This window comes from Crassostrea angulata, chromosome 4 (assembly GCF_025612915.1).
Source record: "Crassostrea angulata isolate pt1a10 chromosome 4, ASM2561291v2, whole genome shotgun sequence".
Lineage (NCBI taxonomy): Eukaryota > Metazoa > Mollusca > Bivalvia > Ostreida > Ostreidae > Magallana > Magallana angulata.
The window spans coordinates 3,443,990-3,458,902 of record NC_069114.1 but is presented as its reverse complement, the minus strand read 5'-3'; the positions used below and the strand labels follow the sequence as shown (position 1 = coordinate 3,458,902).

The 14,913-nt window shown below is 32.1% G+C and overlaps 1 protein-coding gene across 1 annotated transcript; it reads left to right on the top strand.

The window, feature by feature from the left end:
- LOC128180243 (uncharacterized) lies at window positions 1–12,865 on the top strand. The gene is made up of 10 exons (XM_052848170.1): window positions 1–27; window positions 576–631; window positions 1,281–1,512; window positions 1,664–1,747; window positions 1,840–2,076; window positions 2,251–2,468; window positions 8,567–8,651; window positions 8,992–9,069; window positions 10,721–10,957; window positions 12,612–12,865. The coding sequence occupies exons 2-10, from the start codon at window positions 620–622 to the stop codon at window positions 12,854–12,856; spliced, it is 1,428 nt and encodes a 475-aa protein (XP_052704130.1). The 5' UTR covers window positions 1–27; window positions 576–619; the 3' UTR covers window positions 12,857–12,865.
- Window positions 12,866–14,913: the final 2,048 nt, after the last annotated feature.

The following is a 14,913-nucleotide window of genomic DNA, read 5'->3' as shown; positions in this document are numbered from 1 at the left end:
CCAATTAGAAGGTAAAAACAGTTCTTGGTAATGTATTTGAATTTATTATATTTTTCAGATTACTTTTAAAAAATAGCTTTTATACCATTATGATGTTGCTTGCATATATCTTACACGATAAAAAATGTCATTACTGTAAATAATAATGATTAGAGTATATATAAGTCCTTATTTATCAATCAAAAGTAGGATTGCGGCATACAGATAAACAGTAAAATTTCTATAGTTAACACACAAAAATAAATCAAGAACACTTTATGTTTTGTAGTTGACACAAATATTATAGTATGTCTATTTTAAAAAACCAAAAAGTTAAAATCATATTTAATATTAGCTTCATTATGTACGTTTTATTAACATTTTATTCTGATGAGTTAAACTAGCCTCCAAGAATGCATTTTTGAAAACTTCAGAATCTTTGAAAACTACGACTATTACCTTGGGTATCTGCATATGTATAAGAAGATCTAAAGAAAGCTAAATCACGTATTTATATTGAAACATAACTATTCTTCTTAATTTGAATAAACAATTTTGTAAATGAAATCTACAAATTTTATTATCTTTTTTCATAGTTGCACAACGCTACATTATTCATTCAAAGAATTTGAAAGAATTGATGGTGATGAACGTACGTACATATAATCGGATGCAGTATTACAGTATACATAAACATTTCATAATAAATCATTAACAGAAATCCTACTGTAGGTTATTTTTAACACATCGTCTCTGTTTTTAACCGAATCCATTATAAATGTAAAGATAAAACAATCAAAAACCATTCATAGAAGCTATGAATAAGAAATTCATGCATTTCGTTTTGTAAAATGCTAGAAAAAAGTATTTCCTTATTTGAAAGATTTCCTTTTTTTAGAGTCCGGAGGATTGTTTTAATATGTAAAGCAGAAATTTGTGAACTCAACATTTCATATATTAAATGACATGTACCTTTTCCTTGTACAAAACCAAAATCATGCATATAAACTATAGTCATGCTACTTAAGCTGATATCGTCATTAAATTAATTCAATAATTTCTATAAAAACAAAGAAATAAAAAAGTAATTTTTATAACAATTAAATAATATAAAATGGCCGTCAAAGCCCAGTCTATGTTATTCATAGACTTAAAAAGAAAACAAACACATCAAGTAAGATATCAGATACGTTGTTAAGAAAATGGATTGTCCACTTAATATTTGATTTCAAACTTTTAGATATGGTGCTACAATCTTATTGTTAGTGTTAACGTCCATATGGTTGTTTTTGTTTTCACAGATGACGAGTGTTCCTATTTTTCTAACCCTGTTCGCCATGTCTCAAGCTGCAAATCCTACAGAGAACTGTAAGGAAATACTGCAAGATTTTCTGGCAGGCCGGATTTCGTCTGCCGTTGGAACGCGTCAATCAAGAAATATGAATCGTGCATTCCAGAACTTTACTCATGCCATGAGGGTTTCTATGGCAGAATTTAAAGAAAAGACAGAAGCTGATATACGAATGATTAAAGGTAAATTGTATTTCAAAATTAATCATATTGGGGGTAAGATGAAACTACATGTATAACAATATCAATATATAAATACTAGTCTGTTAAGCTATCATAAAAGCATGTTATCCTAATCAAGCGCTTGCTTTCGATATTTCGCCTTTTTTTAAAGAAAATAAACATGGAAACGGTGGCGTTGTTTTCACAAGATGGGGAAAAAAGACTTGTCCTTCTAACGCTGAACTGGTTCACTCTGGTAAATATGCTTCATTTAGTGTGAACGTGGTTACATTTGGTTGGGTTTGTAACATTATTTCATGATGAATAAAAAAATCAACTCTTCTCAAGGTTATGTTGGAGGATCACTTTACAACAATCGGGGAGCAGCTGTGGAACCCCTGTGCTTACCCCGGGAACCTGAGTGGGGGGTCTATAGAGATGGGACTGATGGCCAGAAAGCCTACATATATGGCGCGGAATATCAAACAAACACAATATCTGGATACATGCGCAATTTTCATGATCATGATGTCCCATGTGCTGTTTGCCTGATACCAAAGAAATCAATTGTAAAGATGTTTCCTGGTAAAGAGGTGTTTTTTATCATTTCGATAAGCATTTGAAATGAAATATGAAACCCGTTGATCGCATAGACATTACCTTTGCGTCTACTTTCAATAATCAATATCTTGGCAGATATATTTTTTTTTATGCATCGAACTAAGCATCGATTTTTAGAAACAAATTGTGTCACTGTAGCAAAAAAGACCTGTTACGAGGGATGGACGTTGGAATACAAAGGTTACCTGATGGCGGGGTATTATAACCATCCAGCTGCCACAACATATACCTGTGTTGACGAGCATCCAGACACCATACATGGGGGTCGGAAAAATGAAAATGGTTACCTGTTCTATCAAGTGGAGGCTATATGTGGATCCCTGAAGTGTCCACCATACGTGAGGGGAAGGGAACTTGTCTGTGCCGTCTGTTCTAAAGATTAATTATTGTATATGTTTACATTCTAGTCGTCATAGATGTCAATATGAATAAATGCAAGTACAAGTGTTCAGAGTTTGTCATGTTTGCATGTGCTTATGCACTATAGTATATGAATCTGCTACATTTTAACATAAGTTAGAGTTACTCTCATTGTGCATAAGTTCAGACGATTGCAAACTATACCCATTTCTTCAAATTAAATTTAGTCTTTGTCTAATAATATAACGATTACGTCGTATACATTTTACACTTGTAAATAATAACATGAAACATAAGTTGAGTTGACACCATAAAAAAAAACAAAATGCTTAGAAATCGACCAGGTTTAAATAGAACAAAATAATTCAAAATTGATGAAAGAGTAAAGAATTAGAACAAACATTCTGAATATGCGTGTGACTACTATTAAAAAGGAATAGAATTTAAAATTGAAAATAAAAAGAGAGATACAAACAATCTGGAAAATATTGGGAAATATGATTGGTTACAACGCTATTTATAATGTTCATTTTTACATATACAAGAGTGTTCTAAATGTTAAATATTTCTTTATTTCGATGTCATAACACACTTGGTTAGCTTTCCTTCCTAATTATACACAATTTTTCCAAAAAACAAGTTTTATACTCATATGTCTAAAAATATTAGTAGTACCAATTTGAAAGTACTAAAAACTGCGCTCCTTTGAAATTTTATACATGTATTGCGCTGTTTACTGTTTGTTTGGTTTTTTTTCCTTTCTTTTGCAGTTGTGCTATCTATAAAAACTTTAGCAATTTACATGTCTACTACCAGGACTTTGCTTTTAGCAAAGCCCGGTTTAAAATGTTGAATGGATTGTGGTAACGCTTAGTCAAAGATGAGTAAGAAAATTAAATTAGTTCATTAGTTTCTGTCTGATATAAGACTGTATCACTTCATGATGCATTAGCGAATATGAATCGTAATGAATTCCGATAAAAAGTTATGAATTATTTTAAAATGAATATATATTAGTTATGTGTTTTGATACCACACTGAATTTTCAAAGCAAACGTGATGCACACATGTACATTGTATATAGGCTCTCTTTAGTTTTTATCTATGCAAACAACATTTTGGGTACAATGTTTCAGTACACCTCTTATATACGTCTGGTACACCAATTTGAAATATTTACGATCTCTTGATTTTTCACTGGAAAGCGGTTTATGATATTACTCATGTAAAAATATTTACACAGTTTAGATTTTGTAACATGAAAGCCAAACAGAAATATTTGAACAAACTGTTGCAGCTGCTTGGAAACCAATATACTGCATCGAAATAAATATCCTTAATTTTAGCCAGCATTTCTATACCACCAATAACGATTGGGAAAACAGGCCATTACAGAACTGTTGATACTAAATGTTAACACTGATGATAACGACAGGGTTCAGTAAAGTAGGTAATGTAATATTTAACAGAGTAAAACATCTTTGCTCACTTTACATAAATGTAGTTATTGGCGTCAATTTTAGTCAATGTAATGTGTCATACTAATGCTTGCGTTTACCGAAATGAAATTTTTGATATTTGTGTTCACTATAACGTAGAATCCTAGTCGATGAATGAGAGCCATTCTCCATTTTTTACTGCTAATCGTATGTATAAAATACGATTTTTGGTCGTCTTATATAATCGTTTTCTATATTTGAAAAAAATCGTAAAAAACCTTATCGTTCCGAACAATTAAATTATAAAATAAAATCCATTATGTTTACGATGAACTAAATATAATGTACATATAAGGATATTTTTAGCAATAGTTAAATCATGTTAAGGACGTTGTTTACTCAGGGTTTGACTTCTCAAATTCGGATTGTTATAAAGTTCAATGTCATGAGTAATATTTGTTCTAAACACTAAAATTATTTATGAAATGAATTATTATTGACACACCATTCGTTATTTTTACTATATTATGGAATTAGGCTCAAAGAAAGTTGGACTTTTAGCAAAACAGAGGAAATTCGGACTAAAATTTTCAGATTTTGTTTTTCACTGAAATATTTTTGGCAGGACTGTAATATTCAAAGTTAAGATTTTATTTGTTAGTCAACAAAATTTTGCATATTTTGATTTGTTTTTATCTCACTTTTTCGTTTAGATATTCGAATGGCACCCACTACAAAAATATTGAAAAATGCTTAAAAACGATAAAAGACACTATATCTCAAAATTTTGATCATTGACCTCATATAACTTTTATGCCTGCAGAGTAAGGTCAATATACCTAATTTAATGCTATAAATGTTTTAGTATTATCATCATTCAATTTTTTGTAAAATTGAATCAAAAAAGGGTAGGAATTTGAAAAATGATAGAGGAAATTCGGACTGGAATATTCATAAAAGTTGTGAATTAAAACTTAATGCTTTGTGTCTGTTTCGTGTCACTGCCATTCATAAACTGTATTTCATTTTTAAAAGAGTTTAGCAATTTGTATTATTTTCACAATTAAGAAAATTTCAATCATAGTGTAAAATTTTTAGGGACTTTTCTTAAATTTTCAAAAAATATGCAATGGCCATTATCTCAAAAAGTAGGTCATTGACCTACTTTTTTGAAAGTGAAAAATAGCACTACCATGATAGGTCTTCAACACACAATAGATGGTTTTTCATTATCATCAGTGGAATTTTTTTTCATTCTGAGTAAACGTATACCTTAAGTAAAATTTACGCGATTAAGAAGGGGGCGAGGAAAGCGAAGCTGCCAACTTAGTTAGCTTACTTAAAACATATTCCAAATTATTAAATGATTTTTTTTTAAAAAGTGTGATAGATAGAAATAAGGTATATTTCGACAGGGCACCACATATTTCGCTCATTTATATTTACATTCAGTGTATATTTCGCCTTATGTTTGCATTTGAAAACTGTGGCGTTCAATTACCTATATTTACATTAAGTGTACATTTCCCCTTATGTGTGCATCAAATTCTGCGACGTTAGATTAAAACAATCAATGTATAAATTTATACAGCTATTATGTGTAAACAATGTTAGAGAACTCTGTAACTTAGAAAAATTCTTGCATCATGCCTTCAAACTACATGTTGTGTAATAGCGAGCGCAGCTCGCCGGCGCGCAGCGCCGGCGCGAAGCGAGCTCTACCGGCAAGGCGTGTGTGAATAGAAAATTCGGACTATCTGCACATTCATTCAACGGATTTTTTTGGCGTCAGTAAATAAAGACTATGTACATGCATTGTAAATATACTGTCGACACAACGCAAATTCCATTACATAAGACTAACAGAGTTATCGTCCTTTCGAGTGACGTCACAATGGATTTCTTACACATTGATCCGACAGAATTTTTCGGAGTCATTAAATTTCGACCCACAATGCAATTCCTCAATGTCGGACGATCTCACTAGACTGGATACCATCTCGCGAGAATCAAAGTAAAACTTTTGAGAAACAGATAAATTATGTAATTTCAAGAACATAATGCTTTTAAGTATACAAAACAGTATATTTCGCGGAATTATTTTTTTTTAGGATGTTTTCAAAGAGACAGACGACACTTGACCGACGTGAACTTTGACGTCACAATAAGGGGAAATTACTCTAAGTAGTTATTAATTGTAAAACTGCTAAAATATAAATACCAAAATCTTCTCAAAATCTTGCAGAGCTAACGAATAGGGACATTTCTTCAAAGATAGGAAACAACTATAACTTGCTCTCATTTGGATGAATGCTCACATTTATTTTTTTCACCCTATTTTACGGTTATTTCCAGGAATGTTTTTTAAAAGGGGGCGTGGCAACATCATTCAAAAATTCTTCGCAAGCAAAAAGAAAAAAATTCTCAAAATCAGGAAAAGTGAAGAATTGGGAGTGCGTAGTATGCCTTTAGCTCTTTAGCTGCTCAATACTCAGACAATAGTATCTTTATTTTCACTTCCATTTATTACATGCTCCCGGGGGATCCATTTTCATTATATGATTAGCAAGTTTTTTTATACGTAAATTTGATTTCTTTTTTTTAAACGGGGGGGGGGGGGACTCTGTGATAAGTCAATTTTTCATGTAAGTTTAAGAAAAATGTCTGCTGCAAGAAAAGAGGAAATAAACTGTAATGTACATTATGTTAAAATCTTTATTATTCAACAACATTTAAATTTATCCAAGATAAATTCTATATATAAATAGATAACAAAATCTTATGAATTATGAATGATGAAAATTTACTGAAAAAAAAAGGCATGCTTATTTTATTCTGCATTCAAATTCATTTACTTTACGTCGCTACTTTTATTTTTATTGTTTTATCATAATTGATTATTTTATCACATGCTGCGCTCGCCCCAACGGTCGCACCGTAATACATATTATACTATTTTTAAAACAATTGTTGTAATTAAATCGATGTGTTGAATTGTACATTCTCCAATGCTATTATTACTGTATTACATATTCATTGCTATTACCATTTGTTAGTAAATCCATGCAATGTGCTGCACATATTATTTATAAAAAATTTCATATGCAATAAGATGTATGTCTTACGCAATAAAGAAAGTTGAAGTTGAAGATTTTCAGCTATAAATACACTTAGCTAATGTATGTGCTATGAGCACAAATATTAACGTCATCACGTGTTTTGAGTATTCTTATCTTTGAAAGATTACATAAAACCTTTAATCTTACTTATCCAATTTGATATCGTCTTATGAAAAATAATCATTAAATAATTTCTACTCGTTGATAAAAAAGATTTTTCTCTCCAAACTTTCTGGCACTATATTTTTAATCGCGGAAGCAAACTAAATAACAAGTTAACATGGCAGTTCCATGTATTTTTCATATCCCTAACTAAGAGCGTATACAGTGGCTTTACGACGACGATACACATATATTTCAAGTCACAGACCACTTTTTTTACCCCGTGCTCATTCACCACGCAAGTGGTTCTATTTCAAAAAACGTATGTATTATTTCAAAAACTGCCAAGGGTGCTAAATGGGCGGGCGAATTTGGTTCTTTTTAAAGTATTGATGGAAAGCAGAAAAATTGAAAAAAATACAGGCAGGAAAGAATCCAGAAAAATTATCTTTAAAGGCGCAATAGAAATAGTATTAAGAGGCCAATGTTTACACATGTTCCATCGTGAAAGTGGATTTTTCATGGTAGGAGTTATTTAGGGACCATATCTCATTTCCCTCTCGATTTATTTTCCTATGGTTTGGATATGTTGTTGGACGAGTGTCATTTTATAGGTATGCTATATTTAAATTGATTCGAGCGGGTGGAATTTTTATATGATTATTTGTTGTATAAAGGACGAAGAGGGAAAAATAATTGTGGCATGTGTCCTATCATAAAAATAGATATCAATATAAGCACTAATTCGCTGTATTTAATTTGTCTGAACCGCTTGGTGTGTTATAGGACCGACGATATCCAAAAAATGCTTAAATGAATACACTTTGCTAATACATGCGCAATGAGCACAAATATAACGTCATCACTAATTATCATAGAGTTTATTGACGGTTATTCAAACTGACGGAGGCTGGGTCATCGGTCCACAAGTTAACCACCAGACCTTTCCTTACTATTAAATATGATATTTTTGGCCATGAACGATTATTTAGAAGAAAAAAGAAACTCCAAAAACGTTTTAGCTTTAAGATTTATCAATTTTTATACGGAACATTTCGTCTAAATGAGGTAAATATAACCAAAACAAAAAACAAAAAACAACCATCCAGTTCTTTTAAAATAAGAAGATTCTGATTGCCAACATCACAATGCCATCGTTGAATACGGCCTATAGAACATTTCAATGAGCTAAGAATGGGGGTTTTTTTTTTTTATAAAAGAATACGCCGTTTTTATCATTTGGCCTCAAAGACGAATGGACTTCAGTACCAGCAAATGTTTAATTAATTTTGTAATTTTCCTCTCAAAAGAATAAGAAATAGATAATGTTGTGTTACCCAACATATGCATTAATATACATATATTTGAATTATATATAATTCTTACATTTATATATTGCATATATGTCACTCCCCATTTTTATTAGCATTTCAGATTATGGTTGTACCTGTGTTACCCATGATTCTGTTTATAGCACTTGCTGGAACAAATGATGCCAGTAGTAAGGTCATACTAAAGGGCTATTTGACAGGACAACTGACGGGACAATTGTCCTCCAACACAGGATCGAATCAAGTGGACGCATTGAGGCGAAAATTCAAAACGTTTACAGATTATATTGAGAAATCAGTTAAATCAATGAAGACCTTTAAAGAAAAGGCAGAGGGTACTTTATTAAAGATACAAGGTATACTAATTCATTCAAAATTTCATGTATGTGTGATTGATGATATTATCGATACAATATATGTGGCCCTTTATATGTAGCCCACCATCCAACCATTTACTTAAAATTAGTATCAAACGTGGAAAAGTCCAAACTCGTCATGATTTAAGGTAGTATTTACTATTATTTTAAGGTACAAATAAGAGTAGCATTGTTTACACAAGATGGGGGAAGAGGACATGTCCTACGAATGTCGAGGTTGTTCTCTCTGGTATGTTTTATTTAATATGTTCTTATGTAGCGTTTTGTAATCTGTAATACAATAGAGCTTTAAGAAAATAACTGTTGCAGATTTGAGACCGCATCTTTCAAAAATTAATGAATCAACATTTTTACCTTTATATTCCCTTTCCGCATTTATGGTACTTTAAAATATCTGCCTTTTTATACGAGTACTACGCCATTAATAAAAGAGCGATTGTAACAGCCGAATTCTGCTGACAAAGAAAATACACAGTGCTAAAAATTCTAATTACACAATTTTATTTTTCATTCTGTTAACCGATACCTAAAAGCTTTGGCCTAAAAATATATCAATAAATTTGATTCTTCTAAATGTTAACAAATATTTAAATCTATGAAATGTTCATTAGTTAAAATATCAGGTCATGACCCGGTCTGAAGTCGCAAGGAGAGTTCTTGTTCTTCGAGGATTACTAAAGGAAATATTTGGTGATTGTGTCTTCTGTTTTATGCAGAAACATCACCTAAATTAGTCAATTCAATTTAATAGCAGGAAAGATATCGATAGTGAATGTTAATGTATGACTTAGAAAACATCTAAACTGGTGTTATTATAGAAATAAAGCCTGTTTAGGAAAGTAAGAGTTGAAATTGACGCTCAGAGCCAACCATTGTCAACCGACGCGAAGCTGAATGTCTTAATTTTAAAGTAAACTTAACAGCTTTTAGATATGAATGACGTGAATTCTATGGAAAACCGAACGCACATATAGTTTTCGCACATGTAACAATTCGCTGTGTTACCCGTTGCCAAGTGTGTTGCTAACGCTGAGGGTAATAGAACGGAATATCAACTTCGTCTAAACCAATCAGATTTCATTATTTAACATGAAAGTATAATAAATATAATTTGTACATTATTCATTGGTATGTCTTTCTCCTGTAATTATCTAAACAATAAAGTGCTTTATTTGGTGAATTGTTCATCGCAGAAAAAAAACACACAAATTTAGTTAGCGGGTTACATAATTTATGTAATTTTTTCTGCAATGATCGCTACCTTCATAAGCTGCATGAACCATCAACGAAAGCATTCTATTGTTGATATTAATATCTTTCTTTTAGTTAATTAATAAATTGATTATGAAAAGTAAGTAAAATTCACTAAATTACTATTAATGTACAATACATGTAGTTTGTTAGCAGGTGAGACTTTGAGCTAGTCTGACATTATCATGATTATTTCATGCAGTCCCGTGATTTTTTTCTTAGGTCGCTGTAGGTCTCGACCAATCGATAAAGAGGGCGTGTCAATTTCTTGTCAGTTTCAACCGCTGTAGATTTCGACCGATCGATATTGAAACAGGGCGTGTATAGATTTCAGTCTGGTTGTTTCTATAAAGTTATGAATTAACTATAAGTTTTCGTAAGAAATAGAGGGAATAATACTTGGTAGATGTAAATAAAATAGTATGCCATGTACTTGTCTGTCCTGGTATCTGAATTAGAAATAAATGATATATTTGTATATTTGAAGATGCTGGATCGCATATACAATGATTTAGTTGTGTATGGTGCAGTTTTTGGTGCATTTACATATGCAGTACCTACATGTATTATGTACATTTATAACATCAACCACATCACTTAATTACATATTTTCAATTACATTATCATAGGCTTTACTGGTGGATCAAGGTATGACCACGTGGGAGCAGCAGTTGAGCCTCTCTGTTTACCCAGAGATCCGGAGTGGGGGGTTTACAAGGATGGAATTAATGGAAACAAAGCTTACGTATTTGGCGCGGAATATGAGACAAACACATCTCCTGGCAAATTGCCAACGCTTTTTGAACAAGACATCCCCTGTGCTGTTTGCCTTCTTCGAAATAGATCCGTCGTCAAAATGTTCCCAGGTGAAACAGATGACTATTTTTATTAATATGTAAACTATGTTACCATGGGGCCGACTGCTGATCATTTGGGGTTTAAAAAGAGACAGTACACTTTGATTTTTGTAAAAGAGAGAAAAAAAAAATAACCTGAAACGTGCACAGTAGGATCCACCTGCCTACTCAAATCATAAACTGACGTTTACCTAAACGTAGCGTGTTCATTGTACATTATTATACTTTCATGTTAAAAACTGAAATCTGATTGGTTATGACGCAGTTGATAATCCATTCTATTACCCTCAGCGCGTACGGTTCGCCGTAAAATTCACGTCATTTCTATATTAAAGCTGTAAAAAATTCTCTAAAATCCGCTTCGCGTCGGTTGACAATGGTTTCCTCGGGGTGTCAATTTCAACTGTTACCCTCCCAAACAGGCACTATTTATATATTATGACCTCATGTTTCCTGCGTAAAACAAGTTTTGTCTTCGAAAATGGCCAAAGGAAGGCCCGCGATTACGAGAATATTTTTTAAATTTTTTCTTACAGTGCTTATTTAATTCCGATATCGATAAATTGAAATTTGCTACTAATTTGATACATATTTGGAAAAGGATGATTTACACTGGCGAACGAGTGTCAAAACCTCAAAATAATGACATTTTTAGAACCTTTTCTTTTATAGAGTAGGTCTGAGCTCCATATTTTTTTCATAGTCTAAATAAGATTTAATGGTAATCAAACCGATTTCTATCAACAAAAACGTGGAAAGATGACCCACCATACTTTTAAAATGCCATTTTGTATCCCGACAATTGAGCGTTTTGGAAAAATAATGCAAGTCCGTAAATCCGTGGCCATAGTCTGATATAGTTATTAAACAACACACTTTGTTGTGACTTAAATGGCTCAGTGGTAAGAGCACCACACATCAGTTAACTTTCAAGAACTAGGGTTTTTAGGTTGTAGATCCGTTGTCCCCAAACGGTAGAATCTAATTTTTTTTAATTCAAAACTGAATACAGTTAGAGATTTTCCTTTTGTAAACTTGTATTATAACATATCAAGTATACTCGATTGAAAAAAAATAATTTCGAAACTGTATTTTATGACTAAACCAAATGGGCATTTGTGCTATCTTATTCCCCCACATTTTGAGAGTGTGATAGACTTTCAGCATACAATGACGCAAGTAGATAGAAAAAGTCTGAAATTTTTAAAGCCAAATTTGGCAAAAATTTAACTTTTGAAGCCCTTTATCTTAAATTAAATTAAATCTTAATCAGACATCACTGACCATCATATCTTATTATGTAAAAATAATACTGAACACATATCAAGGAAAACTAAATTAATTTTTAAAAAGTGCAAATTGCAAAAAAGGTCTGGACAAATTAAGCAGCTTCATTTAAGTTTGATGAATTAAATAATTTTGCTTCACTAAAAATACTGGCAACAAATGCCAATCATGCTGAAATTGCAGGTGGTAAAATGTCAAATTAAACGTGACCACCCTTTTCGTTGTATTTGCCTTGTATTTTTAAGTATGTTTTGTCTACATATTTCAACGGTATACTTCTCAAGAAATTCTTGATACAACAACATTGAGGAGTAGGAACTCTTAACAAGCGTATCCATTCGTATAGTCACATACATGATTTATTATAATATTCTAGCAAGAAAGACGTGTTACAAAGGATGGAAGTTGGAGTACCATGGTTACTTAATGGCAGGATATTATAACCATCCAGCTGCTACAATGTACACTTGTGTTGATGGCGATCCAGACACCCTACACGGTGGTCACGCCAATAAAAATGGTAAACTATTCTATTCCGTAGAGGCTCGTTGTGGCTCCTTGAAGTGTCCACCCTATGTGCAAGGAAGAGAACTGGTATGCGCTGTTTGCTCTAAAGAATAAACGTATTTGTATCGTTTTTTTTAAAGTTCTGCTGATTATCTTAAGACTGTTGTTCATAATTGCTGGTTATTATTAAGTACTTTCAATACCGGAAAATGAAATTTGATAGATACTAGTATGATATAAAAGGGGCATGGTCACAATTTTTGGTCATATGAACTTTTTTCTGTTTTTACTATTTACAATGCTTTAGGAATGCATTTCTGTTGATCAATCAAAATTTGAGAGTCAGTCGTAGAGTTATAAGCACGATACAGACGATCGAGTGCTTCACAATTTCCTGTAATATAAACAAGGCTCGTGGCCTGTTTTTGGTTACATATGTTCAATATAACAGTAAAACAATCTTTTTCTAGCTGATTTGTGAAACTTCTTATTCATTTTAACCATTAATAAACAGTTCCTGACGTTTAACTTTTATTTGGGATCTAAAACTGAAATTTTAACTTCAATATTTAAATTGTAAACAAAATCTTTGTTTATACATATCAAAGAATTGTAAGCTATGCAACTCGCTTATAACCCAACAAATGACACTCAAATTTTGGTTGTTTATTAAAAATGCCTTACTGAAGCATTGTAAACATTAAAATTGGAAAAATGATTTTTGACCAAAATCGTGACCATGCCCCTATATCATAATGGAAATTCTTTAGAAATTGGTTAAGTACATGAGTTATATAGATAGTGTATGTTTATTTATGTTCATGGAGAAATATGTTATTAAGTGTTATTAAGACAGTGATGAGCCTGTCGACGCCAGGTCAGAAATATAAATATAATGCTACCACTGACCACGGTGCGTCAGATCATTAGTATGCACTTGATCGCATTTACTTATTATGTCGCATTTACTTATTAGGAGGAGAATGTTGTAGCGCAGTGTCCGTGCGTATAAAATCGGAGTGCGGGAAACGTTAACACAGCTTTCCAGTAGTCCTACAGAAGCTGTCTTTCTGCCTGATTCACCCCTGCAAATGTTATTGTCATTTAAATTTTAGACCACGTGATTTTATTTTACCCTTTCAGTTTCGCAGTAAAAATCATGCTTCGTGTTTATAGTTTATTTCATAGAATCTAGGTACTTGTAGCCAAATATAAAATCTAGAGGTTTATTGATTTTAAACTTTATCTTCATTAATTGGTGGATAAAATGTGTTCTAGAAATAAATGCGACAATACAAAATATAGTTTTTGTCTGTTGTTGCAACAATTAACATGCTTGTAGAGATCCCCCCGAGGATTAATTTTCGATCCGCGCCTGACCTAATAATACCATCAATAGTTAAACAGACAATACTATTTTATGCAGAATGTTCCTTGAAAATGGCTCGTTATAGTAAGATTTTTATGCAAAACAGACACCCATTATTTTTTCTAAAAACATGGTATTGCACACCATAAGCATCAAACATGGCTATGATTTTATTAAGCAACCCAATGTTTATATTTTCAACCACTCTACACGTGGCTGAACACGAACGATAACTCTGATCTGAATATTATCGTTTAATGTAAATAACCTCAAGATGGTGAAATAAGACATACATCTTAAAAGGTTTTCATGTTTTAACACAAATCCAAGTAGGATATGATATAAAAACGACCACTACTTACGTATTTTGAGAATTTTATCCGAACTCTTATACTTCTGCTCGAAATTTCACAGGAACTGAACAAATCTTGGTGAAGTCTCGTGAACTTTCATTCGAGCACCTCTGGATTTATTACATACTTAGCAACGAAAAAGAAAACATTCCGAACACATTCGCAGGGGTGTGATTTTGGTTTCATCAATATTCGTTGGTATCAAGTTTACCTGATTTTAGTAAAAATAAATTTTACACATACGTAAATGTTCGACCCCTAATCTTGTAAATACATAATGTTTTTAGATACACTTCAATGAACATTTAATTTCACTCATCAACCCAACAACGAAATCAATAAAAAATGGAATTCAAGAACATTGATAAAACCACTATGAGAGTACATGTACATTTAATAAACAATCACTTCAGCTGAATGTTGTAACAAAATAACCATACTTCAAGAAG